The 13,429-nt window shown below is 66.5% G+C and overlaps 1 protein-coding gene across 2 annotated transcripts in view; it reads left to right on the plus strand.

Annotated features, from left to right (window-relative positions):
- The first annotated feature begins 4,018 nt into the window (after positions 1 to 4,018).
- Positions 4,019 to 13,429, plus strand: part of CCDC85C (coiled-coil domain containing 85C) — a 76,609-nt gene continuing 67,198 nt past the window's right edge. The window contains exon 1 of one of the 2 annotated variants that reach the window (XM_023589392.3): positions 4,019 to 4,870. In XM_023589392.3, coding sequence (XP_023445160.1) covers positions 4,087 to 4,870 — 784 coding nt within the window. In that variant the 5' untranslated portion in view covers positions 4,019 to 4,086. The remainder of the gene's footprint in view (positions 4,871 to 13,429) is intronic. The other variant, XM_004447686.4, reaches the window with a different exon arrangement.

The raw sequence follows: 13,429 nt of genomic DNA on the forward strand, positions 1-13,429 counted from the left end.
TTCATTCACAAACACTTCCCTCGTTCCTGCATGTGCCAGGCTCTGTCTGGGTGGGCCCCGGGGAAGAGATCAGTGGGGTCCCTTTCTTCTAGTCACAAGTGCCCCCTGGCCAGCTGTGAGCTCCACTGGGGTTGGGGGACAACCTAGCTTCTGCCCAGCCTGGCCCAGAGCAGGCCGCCCAGGCCTGGGGTGCAGAGAAGGTGCTGGAGGGCCCCGGGCGGCTTCCTGGGGAGGCGGCATTAACAATTCAGGCCTGTGCCGACGCTGGGTATGAAATATTCAGGCCTCCGAGATCCGGCTCAGATCTCTGCTGGGGGCAGGGCAGGGCCGGGTGGCCAGGCTGCTGGCTGGAGACCTCCTGCCAGAGGTGTGCGACCACGGGCCCAGGGCCAACACCTGCGGTCATCCTCAGGGCCAGGCGCTGAGGGCCCTGGAGAAGAGTGAGGCTCAGGAATTACAGGACATATCCATGTGACATTCTGGGTAGTGCTTGCCCCCGGGGTGGGCAAGGGGACCAGGAGGGTCTGTGAAAGGCAGTGGTGGGGACCCTGGAAGCTTATGATGGCTTCCCAGGAGCCTGCTTTCCCTCTGATCCTTGCACTATGATATAGTTCATAAGAATAAAATTTTTATTTTTAATTTCTATCTATCTATCTATCTATTTCCGCCCCCCCCCCAGTTGTCTGCTGTGTCCATTCACTGTGTGTTCTTCTGTGTCTGCTTGTATTCTTGTCAGCACCACCAGGAATCTGTGTCTCTTTGTTGTGTCATCTTGCTGATTCAGCTCTCCGTGCGTGCGGCGCCATTCCTGGGCAGGCTGCACTTTTTTCGTGCTGGCCCTTATGGGGCGCACTCCTTGCGCGTGGGGCTCCCCTACGCGGGGGACACCCCTGCATGGCAGGGCACTCCTTGTGTACATCAGCACTGTGCATGGGTCAGCTCCACATGGGTCAGGAGGCCCAGGGTTTGAACCCTGGACCTCCCATGTGGTAGATGGATGCCCTATCCATTGAGCTAAATCCACTTCCCAAGAATAACATTTTTAAGTGTGTCACGCTGCAGCTGGCCCTGCAGAGCGCTCCCTACCTCAGTGTCCCCTGGGTGCTCAGCCTCCCTCTCTGCCCTGCTCCTTGGGGCAATGGTGTGAGTGAGGGAGGAGGAAGGGGGCTTCGGTGGCTTCAACGAGGGAGTAAAGGGCTGGGCGGGGTGCAGATGTTGCCCCACTGTCCCCGTTATCTCCAGTCCCACCTCTGCCTGGCTCCTTGCCCCCCAGCCCGCTCCCTGACTCCCAGCTTCTGCTGGCCCTCTCCTCCTGTCCCACCTCCCATCAGAGCTCTCTGTCCAAAGCCTGGTCTCTCCTCTGCTCTAAGGCCTTCTGTGGCTCCCCACTGCCCTCAGGGTAACCTCAAGGCTTTTCGTTGCATTTGAGGACTTCTGGGCTTCAGCCATACCCCCGTAACACTGGAGCTGCCGGCGTCCTGCCTGTCGCTGACCTCGCACTTGCCGGACCCGTGCCTGGCACCTTGGCTAACGTGGGAGCCAATGAGCCCACCCCGCCCCCAGATCGCTCCTCCCTGCCTTCCGGGGCGGCATTCAGGCGCACTCACGGACTGGTGGGCCCGGCTGCAGCGTGCTCCCCACCTGGAGATGTGGGAGCTGAGGCCCAGGTCACTAAACTCTGTTCTGAAGGGGCCCTCCCGTGCCAGGCAGGGCCCTTCTCCAAGGGAAGGGGGAGGCAGCCCAGGGCCATAGCGGGGGTCCTTGAGCCCAGGCCGGGGCAAGCAGTGGGTTCCCAGTAGGGATCAAGGACAAGTCCCAGATGCTCCCTAGTGGCCAGATCATTGGGCCCCTGGGGAACTGGGTGGGGTAATCAATCAAAACAGCAAACAGCTCTCTCCGCCTGGAGCAGCCTGCGGCTACACCTGGGGGCTCAGAATCTGTCCTCTCCTCTCTTCTCCTCCCATTCCAGTAGTAAACTACTGGCCAAACTAATCCGGCAGGCAAGCTCTTAAATTCTTTCACGTCACTATGCCAAGACTCTAAAGGAATCTGGCTGCAAAGCCACCTCCTCCCTCCCCAGATGGCCCGGCTGGCCTGGGCCTGCAGACGACTGCCCCAGGGGTGAGGGCGACCGCCCCTCCCCTCCCCAGGCCTGAGAAATGTGCCTCAGTCCTGCTCATCCTTCCCAGCCCTGCGGGAGGGGTGGGGTACCGAATCTGGCCCCCATATTCATTTTTCTGCTACGGGCGGAGGGAGCCTTTTAAGAGGTAAATCAGACCCAGTGGCTCTCCTACTTAGGCCTCCAGTGCTTTCCTGGCTGCCTCAGAAGTCACTGGTGACAGCTCTTCTCCGGGCCTTGCAGGGACACATGACTCGCAGGCCCACCCTGGGGCCTCTGCACACCTGTTCCGCGCACCTGGACTGCCATTCCCCTCATCTTCGTCCTTGTCACTCCCATCTCAGGACGCCTTTTCTGAGGTCCTCCCTGACCCCGTCCTCTAAAGTCACCCGTCCTCACAGCGTGTAATCTCCTGCACCGCACCGATGAGTCCGCGGGTTTGTGTATTATCTTCTCTCCCCTCCTCCCCGCAGAACGCAAGGGCCCCGCGAGGGCAGGCGCCGCGGCTGCTCTGGCTCCGCGCTGGGATTCCCGAGCACTGGACCCGGCGTGGCTTGGAGCCGGCGCCGGGTGCGCGGCGGTCGATTGAGCGACCGCACATAGGGACAGCAGCTCCCGCGCTCGCGCTTTACCTCGTTGCGGGTCCCCAGCCCGCTCCGCCCGGCTCGCCCCAGTCGCGCTGTAAAGGCGCTTCGGGGACCGGAGGGTAACGAGACGGAATGCCGGGGTGTGGGAAGATCTGGAGGCCGCGCTCAGGCCCCCACGGGAGACCCCCTCCCCCAGTCCCGGGGCCTCGGGCTTGCGAACCGCAGAGGGTCTCCGCGGTCCCGGACACCAGCGACCGCGCGGGCGGAGGCGCCGGGCCGCGCGCGCCCGGGCTGGGGGGCAAGCTCTCGGCGGCCTCGCCCCCTCGGGGCCCGGAGGAGGGCACCGACGTGCTCGGGGACCCGGCCAGGGCCCGGCGCTCCCGGAGCCCAGAGGCCAGAGCCCGAGCCTCGGGCCCAGACGGAGGCGCAGCCCCGCCGCGCTCGGGGCGGGCCCGGGGACAAAGAGCGTCCCCGCTCCGGGGGAGCGACCCCGCGGCAGGGTCCCATTGTTTGTCGCATCTCAGACCGCGCTGAACTCCGAAGGCTGCGGGAGGGAGGCGGGAGGGGACCGCCCGGCTCGCGGGCATTTGTTGCTGGGGCGCGGGGGCGGGCGCGCGGGGAGCGCGGGCCGGGCGGGGGCGCGGCGACCCCTCTGCGCGCGTCCCCTTTAAGGGAAGCCCGGCCCCACCTGGCCCGCCGCCCCGCCCGCCTGCGTACCTGCATTTTAAAAGCGCCCTGCAGGCCGGGGATTGGCCCGGGCCGCGTCCTGCCGGCGCGGAAACGTGAGCCGCCCGCGGCGGGTGGGGGCCGCCGGCGTGGACGCTACCATCTGGAGGCGCCCCCGCCGGCGCCCCGCCCCTCCCACGCCCCTCCGGGGCGGCCCAATCGGGCGGGCGGGAGGGCGGGACCGCGGCCGCAGCGCGCCCCCCTGGCCCGGCGCCGGGCGGGCGGGCGCACGGCGCGGGGGGGGGGGGACGTCGGGGGCCGGCCCGCGCCTCTGCCCGCCCCCCCCGGCCACCCCCTCCCGGAGGCGGGGCCGGCCCGCGGCGCCCCGCCCCCTCCCCGCCCGCGGTGGGCGGGGCGGCGGGGGCTCTCCCGGCGCGGGGCCGGGGGCGGGCCGCTTCGCTCGAGCCCGGAGAGCGCCCGGCACGGCGGCCGCCGACGCAGCAGCGGGCCCGGCTCTCCCGGCCCCCGGCGCGCGAGCTCCCGGCGGGCGCGGCGCGAGGGCGCGCGAGGCGACGCGGGGCCGGCCGCCCGCGCCCCCCGCCCGTCCCCCGCCCGCGCGCGGACCGGCCCGGCGCAGCCCCCGGCGCGGGGAGCGCGGGGCCGGGCGAGGCCGGCGGGCCAGGGCGCGGGCGATGCGGCGGTGACGGCCCGGCCATGGCCAAGCCCCCGGCGGCGGCGGCGGCGGCGGCGGAGGAGCTGAGCCAGGTGCCCGACGAGGAGCTGCTGCGCTGGAGCAAGGAGGAGCTGGCGCGGCGGCTGCGGCGCGCCGAGGGCGAGAAGATGGGCCTCATGCTGGAGCACGGCGGCCTGATGCGCGACGTCAACCGGCGGCTGCAGCAGCACCTGCTGGAGATCCGCGGCCTCAAGGACGTGAACCAGCGGCTGCAGGACGACAACCAGGAGCTGCGCGAGCTCTGCTGCTTCCTCGACGACGACCGGCAGAAGGGGCGCAAGCTGGCGCGCGAGTGGCAGCGCTTCGGGCGCCACGCGGCCGGCGCCGTGTGGCACGAGGTGGCCCGCTCGCAGCAGAAGCTGCGCGAGCTCGAGGCGCGCCAGGACGCCCTGCTGCGCGAGAACCTGGAGCTCAAGGAGCTGCTGCTGCTGCTGGACGAGGAGCGCGCGGCGCTGGCGGCGGCGGGGGGCGCCGGGGGCGCGGGCGGCGGCGCGGGCTCCCGCAGCTCCATCGACAGCCAGGCCAGCCTGAGCGGGCCGCTGGCGGGCGCCGCGGCGGGCGCGGGGGCCCGCGACGTGGGCGACGGCAGCAGCACGTCGAGCGCGGGCAGCGGCGGCAGCCCGGACCACCACCATCACGCCCCGCCGCCGCTGCTGCCCCCCGGGCCGCCCAAGGCCCTGGACTGCCAGGCCGGAGCCACGCGCCGGTCCCTGGACGACCTGTCGGCGCCGCCGCACTATCGCAGCATCCCCAACGGCTTGCACGGTAAGGACGGCCCCTTCCCCCGGCCCGGGCAGGTGGACGGGGTAGTGGCTGGTCACCCCGGACCCCTCCAACACTTGGCAACCGGACCGTTGGCGGGTCGCAGGCGGGCCTGGCCCCTGCCCGGGGAAGTCGGGCGCCCGCCCCCGAGTTGTTAGGGTCCCGCACTGCAGGGCGGGCGGCAGCCCCACGTCCCAGCGGGGCTTCCCGGAAATCCTTGGTGGGGATCGGGAAGTCCTTCGTGGAACCGAATGTGACGCCACTTGAGCTCAAGTGGATTCCGACTGACTTCGAGCCGCAGGCTGCTCCAGAACCCAAGCAGGTTCCCTGTGGGTGTGGTGGCTGCAATTCCAGCCCAGCGTGTTCTGGGCTGCCGGTGGACCGGAGCCCGGGTAGCCTTACTGAGACCTGGAGGCAGCTGGGCCAGAGGGTGTGGGGCCACCGTCCTGCCCTTCTCAGGGTCGGGGCATGTCTCAGCCAGGCGCTAGAACTTTCCCTTGGGACGCGTGCTTGGGATGGGTCTTGGCCCTGCCACCTGTAATGTTTTCCCCTCTGTGTGCCTCAGTTTCCTTATCTGTGAAGTGCAGGTGAGGATTGCTGCCTGGGCTCCAGGTGGAGATAAGCGTCTGCAGGGAGTGCCAGGCTGGCCGAGGCCAGGGCGTGGGTGGACGACCTTTGGCTGCAGGAAAGCTCAGCTGCTCCCCGCCCGGTGCTGGGCGTCCCCGGGCGTGCGCTTGGGAGCCGGTTCCCGGTCTCCTCTGGCCCCTTCCCTCCCTGCAGATGCCTCCCTGCCCGGTCGCGTTTTTGGTGGCCAGGTTCCCAGCTCTGGTGGCCGTCCCTGCTGCCTGAACCTTTCGCCTGCAGGTGGAGGCTGAACAGCCTTCTCTTTAAAGGCACTCCTCTCTTCCATCTAGGCCTTGAGCGAGAGCTTTTCCCCCTAGTGACAGCTGGCACCCAGGAGAGACAGTTTGGTGGCCAAATGGCCTCTGCGGCCCTTTGGGGGTGGGGGTGGGGGTGGGGTGGGAGTCCTGCCACCATCTTTCTTTACCATCCCGGGCAGGAGAGGGAGGGCAGGGCTGCCTTCCAGGGATATTTTGTTACTGATTAGCCATCTCTAACAACTCGGGTTTCTCTTTGTAACCCTTTATGTGCACCCGCCCCCCCAGTCCCCCAGGCAGGCTCCCTAAGGCCAGCAAGAGTTGCTCAAAGTTAGCTGTTTGAATATGCAGGGCACTGCACCCTGCTCCGTCCAGGAGTGAGGTGCCTCAGCCTCTCTGCCCTCACCTCCGGGCCCGGCGAGTTGGAAGGGTCAGTTTGCTGGGCCTCAGTTTCCCCACATGCACTTAGGAGGAAGGGACTGCTGCAGCGCTGTGGCTGGGAAATGCGCGGTCAGTGCAAGGCACCCAGGCGCTGAGTGCCGCAGCTTATTCGCAGGCAGGGACCTGCCGTGTGTGGGGCCAGGAGCTGCAGGCCACTGCGGCTCGGTGGACGCAATCCGGCCGGGCGTCGCGGTTGTGACAGCCCCTGATGCGTGGGGAGGGGCCTGGGCTAGACTTGAGGTGAGAAGCTGGGCTTGAGGTACAGGGTCCCCGCAGAACTCATCCTCCCCCAAGTCGCACGCCGGCCTGCAACAGGGTGACTGCAGATTGTGCGGCAGCCAAGCTTTGCTGTGAAGTGAGATGAACTTGAGCGTTCCCACCCCCCGGTCTCAGTCACTGGTGGGATTGCTGTCCGGTTTTGTCTGGGAAAGGCCCTGTGTGGCCTTGAGAGGTACTGCCCGTGATAAGGACTGGGTGCCTGGAAGCAAGGAAAGCTCTCCTCTGAGCCACTGGCCTTCTCCACCTAAGCTGTCGTTTCTGGGTGAAACCTCCTGGGTCAGCCCCACGAGAACCCCCGAGGACGCAGCTTTGTCCCCGTCCTACAGACAGGGACGTGGAGGCTCCGAGGGGTCCTGGGAGTGCTCCAAACGGCAGTGGAGTTTGCAAGCGTCGGGCCTGGGGGCTGGGGGTCCCCACGGGAGTCTTTGTGCTGGTTGGCAGCCTCACCCGGGGCCCTTTTCACCGTCCCTGTTACTCAGCGGACGCGGCGACTCCAAATCTTGATTCCTGACCGAGGTTTGTCCTCGTCCTTCTGTCCTAGGAAATGTCAGTTCCATACCTGTGACCCAGTGAGCAGAGGGGTGGGGGTGACTCGGCTACGCTGCACCTCCTCCCGGGCCAGCGCTGGAACCCCCGAGTGTCTCTCTGTGCCTCTTGTGTAAAGTGGGGTACCGCCCCAAGTGCCCCCTCCACCCACACACAGCCTGGCGGGGCAGGCGTGGGAAGCTGGGGCGGGGGGGCTGTGCGCGTGGGGGCTTCCCAGGTAGGTTCCTCATCAGGAACGGCCCTTCCTGGCCTTGCAGGTGCTCAGAGGCCGTGGGAAAGGCGGGGGGCCTCGCCGCGGAGCGGGTGCGGGGTTGTGCGGTGGGGGACGGGGGCCATCAGCACCGCTGCCCGTGTGGACAGATCTCTCTGGCAGTCGTTTTCTTGGGGTCCAAGCTGTCGTCTTTACGTACAGTGTGGCAGATCCAGGCAGGTGAGCCTCAGGCACCAGAAAGTCAGGTTTCTCTCTTGAACTACTATGATTTCCAGACAAAAGAATCTTCGGCTGTTTCTTCTGGGGGCCGGTGGGGGGACCCCTTGTGGCCTTTTAGCAGGTCGGCTCCCCCGCAGCTGACCTAGAGAAACCGCCGGGCCTCGGGCAAGCCCGTGAGTGGGCTTTTTAAGAAAAGTTTGGATTTAGGAAATGAGACAAGTTTGCGCTCCTGCTTGCGAGGCTGTTGGTGTGCAAGGGGGCTGAGCAGGGTGGTCTGGGCCTTTTAAAAAAGCCCCCCGGAGCTCTGTGCAGCCTCCCGGCGGAGCCGGGGCAGGAGCGGCTTTTCCAAAACCCACCTGGGCTGGGAGCAAAGGTTAGTGAGGACGCCGGGGCAGGTTAGATTCTGTGCTCCCTGCCCCACCCGACCCTGGTGGACTCGTCAGTGGCCTGGGGGGCTGGACTGGTAGGGAGGGCTGGCCCCCCCCAGGAGTTCACAGCCAGGCGACTCGGGGGACCACCCCAAAGCCACCCATTCGGTTCTGAACTTCTACACTGCCCCGGAAGGGAGGCCTCTGCATCTCTGAATTGTAGCTGGGGAAACTGAGGCCTGGGAGGTATGGCAACTTGCTCTGGGTCCCACTGGGCTGTTGGGGGCTGGGCTGCCCGCCCTTTGTGACTGGTGCCCCATCCGACTGGGAGGGTCTCCCATGGAGGCCCCGCCAGCAAGGGAAGGCTGCTGGGGGCTTGGTCCCCAGGCAGGGCCCTGCGGATGGCCTGGGGTGGGAGTGAGGGAGCTGCAGGGCTGTGGGCTATGCGGGGGAGGTGGTGCCTCTCCCCAGGAGGCCAGACCCTGAGCGGAATTCCCGCTCCCCCTTCCCTTGCGGGAAGCAACGTGGCCCCCGCAGACCGGAGCAGTGGGGCGGCCTGTCTTGCTCCTTTACTTTCGTTGCCTCCATTTTTTCATTCTTTGTGCCAGGCTGGCTTCCCACAGCTGCGGTGGCCCCACCAGACCCCTGTCCAGGGTCTCTAAGCTCCTAGGGCATAAACTCTGTTTAACATTGTCCCAGAGCCAGCCCAAGTGGAGAGGAAATCAGCTGTTGCGGGTAACCTGTGTTTTCTGTCCGTTGGGATTTTCCATATACAGCCCGTCGCCTTCGTTAGCACAGGGAACCCAGAGGGCCCGGGACCCCAGGCAAGTGCCTCAACTTCTGTGGCCTCTGCATTCTCACCTACAGGGTGTTGCCGGGTGGCACGGCTGCCGCCTGACCCCCCGGAGCCCTTAGCTGGAGGAGCTCAGCGCGGGCAGCCCGCGGTCAGGGCCCTGCTCTCAGGTCAGGCCACGTGGCCGAGTCTTGTGTTGGCAGGGGCCGAACCTCTTGGTCTCAGTTTCCTCACCTGTGCCGTGAGGATATTATTCCTGCCCTAGAGCTGGGGCCTGAGAGGACGGGGAGCCTAGACCCCTGCGGATTTGCTGCAGGCCGGCCAGACCCTCCCTCGGCGTGGTGGGGGGATAGTGGAACCCTGTGCCCAAACCTGTGTCGGAAGCCAGTGTTGATTCTTTTTTTTTTTTTTAAAGATTTATTTTTTATTTCACCCGTCCCCCCCAGTTGTCTGCTCTCTGTGCCCATTCACTGTGTTCTTCTGTGTCCGCTTGTATTCTTTGTCAGCAGAAATCTGTATCTCTTTTTGTTGCGTCATCTTGTTGTGTCAGCTTTCCGTGTGTGCAGCGCCATTCTTGGGCAGGCTGTGCTTTTTTCACGCCAGGTGGCTCTCCTTGAGGGGCGCACTCCTAGCACGTGGGGCTCCCCTATGCGGGGACACCTGTGTGGCATGGCACTCCTTGCGCTCATCAGCACTGCGCGTGGGCCAGCTCACCACAGGGGTCAAGGAGGCCTGGGTTTGAACCCTGGACCTCCCGTGTGGGAGGTGGACGCCCTTTCTGTTCAGCCAAATCCGCTTCCCTGGTGTTGAGTTCTTGTCCAGTTGAGTGGAAGGGAGGTGGCCTTCTGGCAGGAGTGAGCAGGACGGTGAAGGCCTGGCAGTGGGACCCGGCCCACAGGTGTGGATGGAGAGCCCAGGGCGGGCAAGGTGTTCCAGCACCTGTGTGGGGACAGGAGCTAAGACACAGAGCCCCAGCCTCGGGCTGCGCAGGCACTGGAAACTTTTGGGCAAACCAGAATGTTGAGCTGCGGGAAGAAAGCGTCAGGGGTCCTGGGGGGGGCCCCTGCTAGGCAGGAAGGGCCCAGGAAGGTTAGCGTCCAAGGGCGGGGCGCAAAGTTCCAGCATTCCAACCCCCCGCCCCGGGGTGGCGGGCAAGCAGCTGCCTGGAAACCTGGCAGGAGGCATTCCCGCATCCCGGGGGGGGGCCGGGGGACGTGCCGTGGACACCCGGGCAGTTCCGAGAATGGCGGGGAGAGCAGGGATGGGGGCCGGCTGGAGGGGAGCTTCGACCTCGCAGTGGCGGGAGAACCTGCCCTTCGAGGGGGAAGAGGCGCCTCCGCATTCGCCACCCGGCGCTCTGGCAGAGAGCCCACGAGTGCCTCGACGCGCCCATAAACGCCCCGAGGTTCGCCCTGGGAAGGTGTTTAAGCGCGGCTCAGAGCCTGCTTGGAGGAAAGAGCCTGCTAGGAGGAAAGCGCAGGCGGCGGGGGGAGGGGGGACGGGCAGGGTCCCTTCTCCTCTGCGCCTTCCTGCCTCCCCAGTGGCCCCCGAGCCTTCCCGGTGAGTTATTTCCTCAATGCAAAGGCGGGCGTTTCCCCTTCCACCCTGTCCCGCGTCCTAAGTTGGGGCGTGTCCTATGCGCACGTTTACTGGAGGGTTCCCTCCCTCCATTGTTAAGTGGACGGTGCAGCCGCAAGGGCCAGAGGGGAGGAAGTGCCTGCCGGACAGATGTCCCCGGCCAGCCTGCTGGAGCCCCGGAGGGTCCCAAGGCAGGGACGCCGGGAGTCGGCGGGGCGGACGGCGCCCTCCCTGACCCACCCTGCCGGCGCCCTCTGCCTGACGTCACTGTCCTTCTGTGAGCTTGCAAGGCCAGCCCCGGTCTTTCCCATTTCTTAGCCTTGGCTCAGAGGGCAAGTTCCAAAAATGTCTTTGGACAGAGCCACCCGTGCTCCCCATTCCACTCTCACAGCAGTCCTGGTTACCTTCCAGGGCCCCCCCTCCGCTGCCGAAGGACGGGCTCAGAGCTTGGGTCACGTGGGGTGGGGGCCTGGACTCCAGCCTCGGGACCCCCGCCTCGCCGGCCTGCACCCGGGAGGATCAAACAACACAGACAGAACCGGGCTTCGGCTGCCTCCCACCTTGCCAGGTGCAAGTCCCCCGCCCCTGCACCCCCCGTTTTCCCATCCGTGAAATGGGGACCCTGAAATTCTCCGACCTTTGGACTCAGAGGCCCTGCGACTGACAGCAGTGACATCGGGCGGCCTCCCTGCCTGCCCTGCCTCTGGCCCACGGGGTCTACACTCGGGGGGCCCCCGGGCCTTGGCTGCCCCGGTGTATCTCTGGCCTCGTGGCTGGTCCTTGGCTTTGGGCTGCCAAGGGCTCAGGGTCAATTGCTCCCAGGCAGCAGGGGGCTGGCCGTGGGACCTCACGGGCACCACTTGGGGTCTCGGGGCAGGGATCTGCCCCCGCCTGGGCCGGCCCTCGCCAAGGGCCGCATTTCTCGCCCGATGGAATTACCTGCCCGCTATCTGATTGCCACCGTCCAGAGGACACACCACGGGGACGGCTGGCGTGAGAGCAGAGTGCTGGCTCCGGTTGCCTGGCGCGGGGTTTGCTGGGGACAGGGCCCCCTGTCCTCGACGCGGGGTCCTCTGCTTGCCGTCCCCACGCGCCCCTCGGGGTCCACCACTCTTGAGCGCAGTGTCGCGTCTCCCCCGCCCAGAGTAGAGGCTCAGTAAATGCCAGAGCGAGGCCCGAGGAGCCTGGGAGGCCGGGGCCCCACCTTTCTACTTTCCTTCGCTTCACCTGGCACCCAAGGGTGCTACATCCCCAAAATCAAATCTCCCCAGAGAGGAGGGGTCGGCACATCGCCCCCCTCCCCTCTCTGTAATTCCTGAAAAATGCAAGTGGTTCCTAAATGGGCTGCATATTAAATGTCACTGGGGTGGGGGGGCTTTAAAAAACACCAGCTCCTGGGCCCACCCCGGAGAAGGGCTCTGTTGATCCCGGGGGGTGGCGGCCCCCAGTGGCTGTGGGGGCTCCCTGGGGCCCTTCCGGGCAGCCCGAGGGAGAAGCGGGAAGCTCTGGGAGTAAAGTGGACCCGGTGTCCGTGGGTCAGCGGGGTGAGAAAGCGTGCACCCCCCCCTCCCTGCACCCCAGAGCCCGGCTGGCCTCTGGCGGGCTGGGTGTCAGCTCCTGTTAGCAGTGAGGGGGAAACGGGGCTGCCTGCCTTGTCCCCTCGCTGACCTTTGCCGCATGGACACTGAGGACGGAGGGGCGGGGTGGGGCTGCCCGCAGAGGGGAGCTGGGTGTGTTTCCCGCGCATCCCGCCCCTGCTTTGGCCTGGCCCTGGCCGCGCCCTGGCCTGCTCCCCCGCTGACTGGGGGCTGTGACGGACCGGTGGCCTGGCCCTGGAGGCCGCAGAGCGGGGGCCGCCCCAGCCAGGGGCCCTCTGATGCCGTATTCAGGGACAGACGCAGCGAGCAGGGCCCCGTGGCACCGAGACGGCAGCCCCCGCGCAGAGTTGACCCATTTCCAAAAATAGACCGTCCCTGTCGGGGGAAGCATCTCTTTGTCTCCTGTCGTCTTTCTCTCCGCCGCTCCCTCCCGGGTCGCGGAGCGGGAAGGGGTGCGCGCCCGCCTTGGGAATCCGCGGCTCCGGCGGGCGGGGCGCGCGCTCGGCTCACCCGCCGGCCACAAGGGCCCGATTGTCCCCAGGCAGCCGGCTCCTCTCCCTAATGAGCTGGTCGGGGAGCGGCCCTTTGTGCTGGGTTCCGGCCGCGCTGCCCGGCCGAGGCCGCGGGAGGCTCGGCTTCCCGCCGGCTGGCACCGCGTCGCTGGCGGGGCGCGGGGGAGCCCCCGCCGGCCCCTCTCCTGGTGGGCGCGCCGTGTTTTCTGGAACGTGCACACGCCGCTTTGACATTGGGATGGGGTATTAAAACCTTGCCTCTCTCCCTTCCTGCTGGCCTGGCTGGGGGCTGCCCCCTCCTCCCAGGCCCTGCCCTTTATCTGCCACCCCCCCCTCCAGCCACCATTGTCGCCTTCCTCCTGGGGCTCTCTGGGCTCCTTACTCTGAAAACCGGCTCACGTTTCCTGGCCCAAAGCAGTAAAACAAAACCCTTCCTCCCCTCACCCCAAATGCCTGCAGGGAGCACTGCAGGCCGAGTCCCCTCCTCCCTCCAGTGGCTCGGTGGTGCGGTGGCCTGCCTCTCCCTCCCCCCAGCGACGTCCGGCTTTCTCGGTCCTCCCCGGTCCACGGTGGGCAGCACCTGGCCCACGCTGAGAGCCCCGAGTCCGTCTGTGGCTTCTTGCACCCCGTCTTGAGTCTCAGATTCCGTCCCCCACTGCTGACCCTGAGCCCCCGGCTCTGGGCCCCTTCCCGGCTCCTCCTGCCGCCCCAGCCCCAGCCGTCCTCTAGCCACACCGGGCTGTTTAACTTCCTCCAATTAAAATAAACTTTATGGATTTGCAGCCGAACCCGCCACCTTTCATGTGCTCAGGACCGTGCTGCAGAGAGCAGATAGAGAATGGTAGGAAGTTCTGGACAGTGCCGATCTAGAAGGTTCTTCGCTGGACGGTGTGACCTTCGCCTGCCCCCGGAAGGGGCTTCCACGCCGACATCTCCCCCAGCCCTTGAGTTCTGGCCCCAGGACCCTGCCGGCCGTGCCCTGCCTGTCCCAGTCACCCTTTATGCCCCCTGCACCCTCACTTCCAGGTGCCTGCGCTGTGGGTGGGTGTGGGGGACCCCAGCCCAGAGGGGCCCACACAGCTCCAGGGGGCTCCCCAGTAGAGCCCAGGGCTTGCGCTCTCCACCGCCAGCTCCTTATC

This window comes from Dasypus novemcinctus, chromosome 3 (assembly GCF_030445035.2).
Source record: "Dasypus novemcinctus isolate mDasNov1 chromosome 3, mDasNov1.1.hap2, whole genome shotgun sequence".
NCBI classification, from domain to species: domain Eukaryota; kingdom Metazoa; phylum Chordata; class Mammalia; order Cingulata; family Dasypodidae; genus Dasypus; species Dasypus novemcinctus.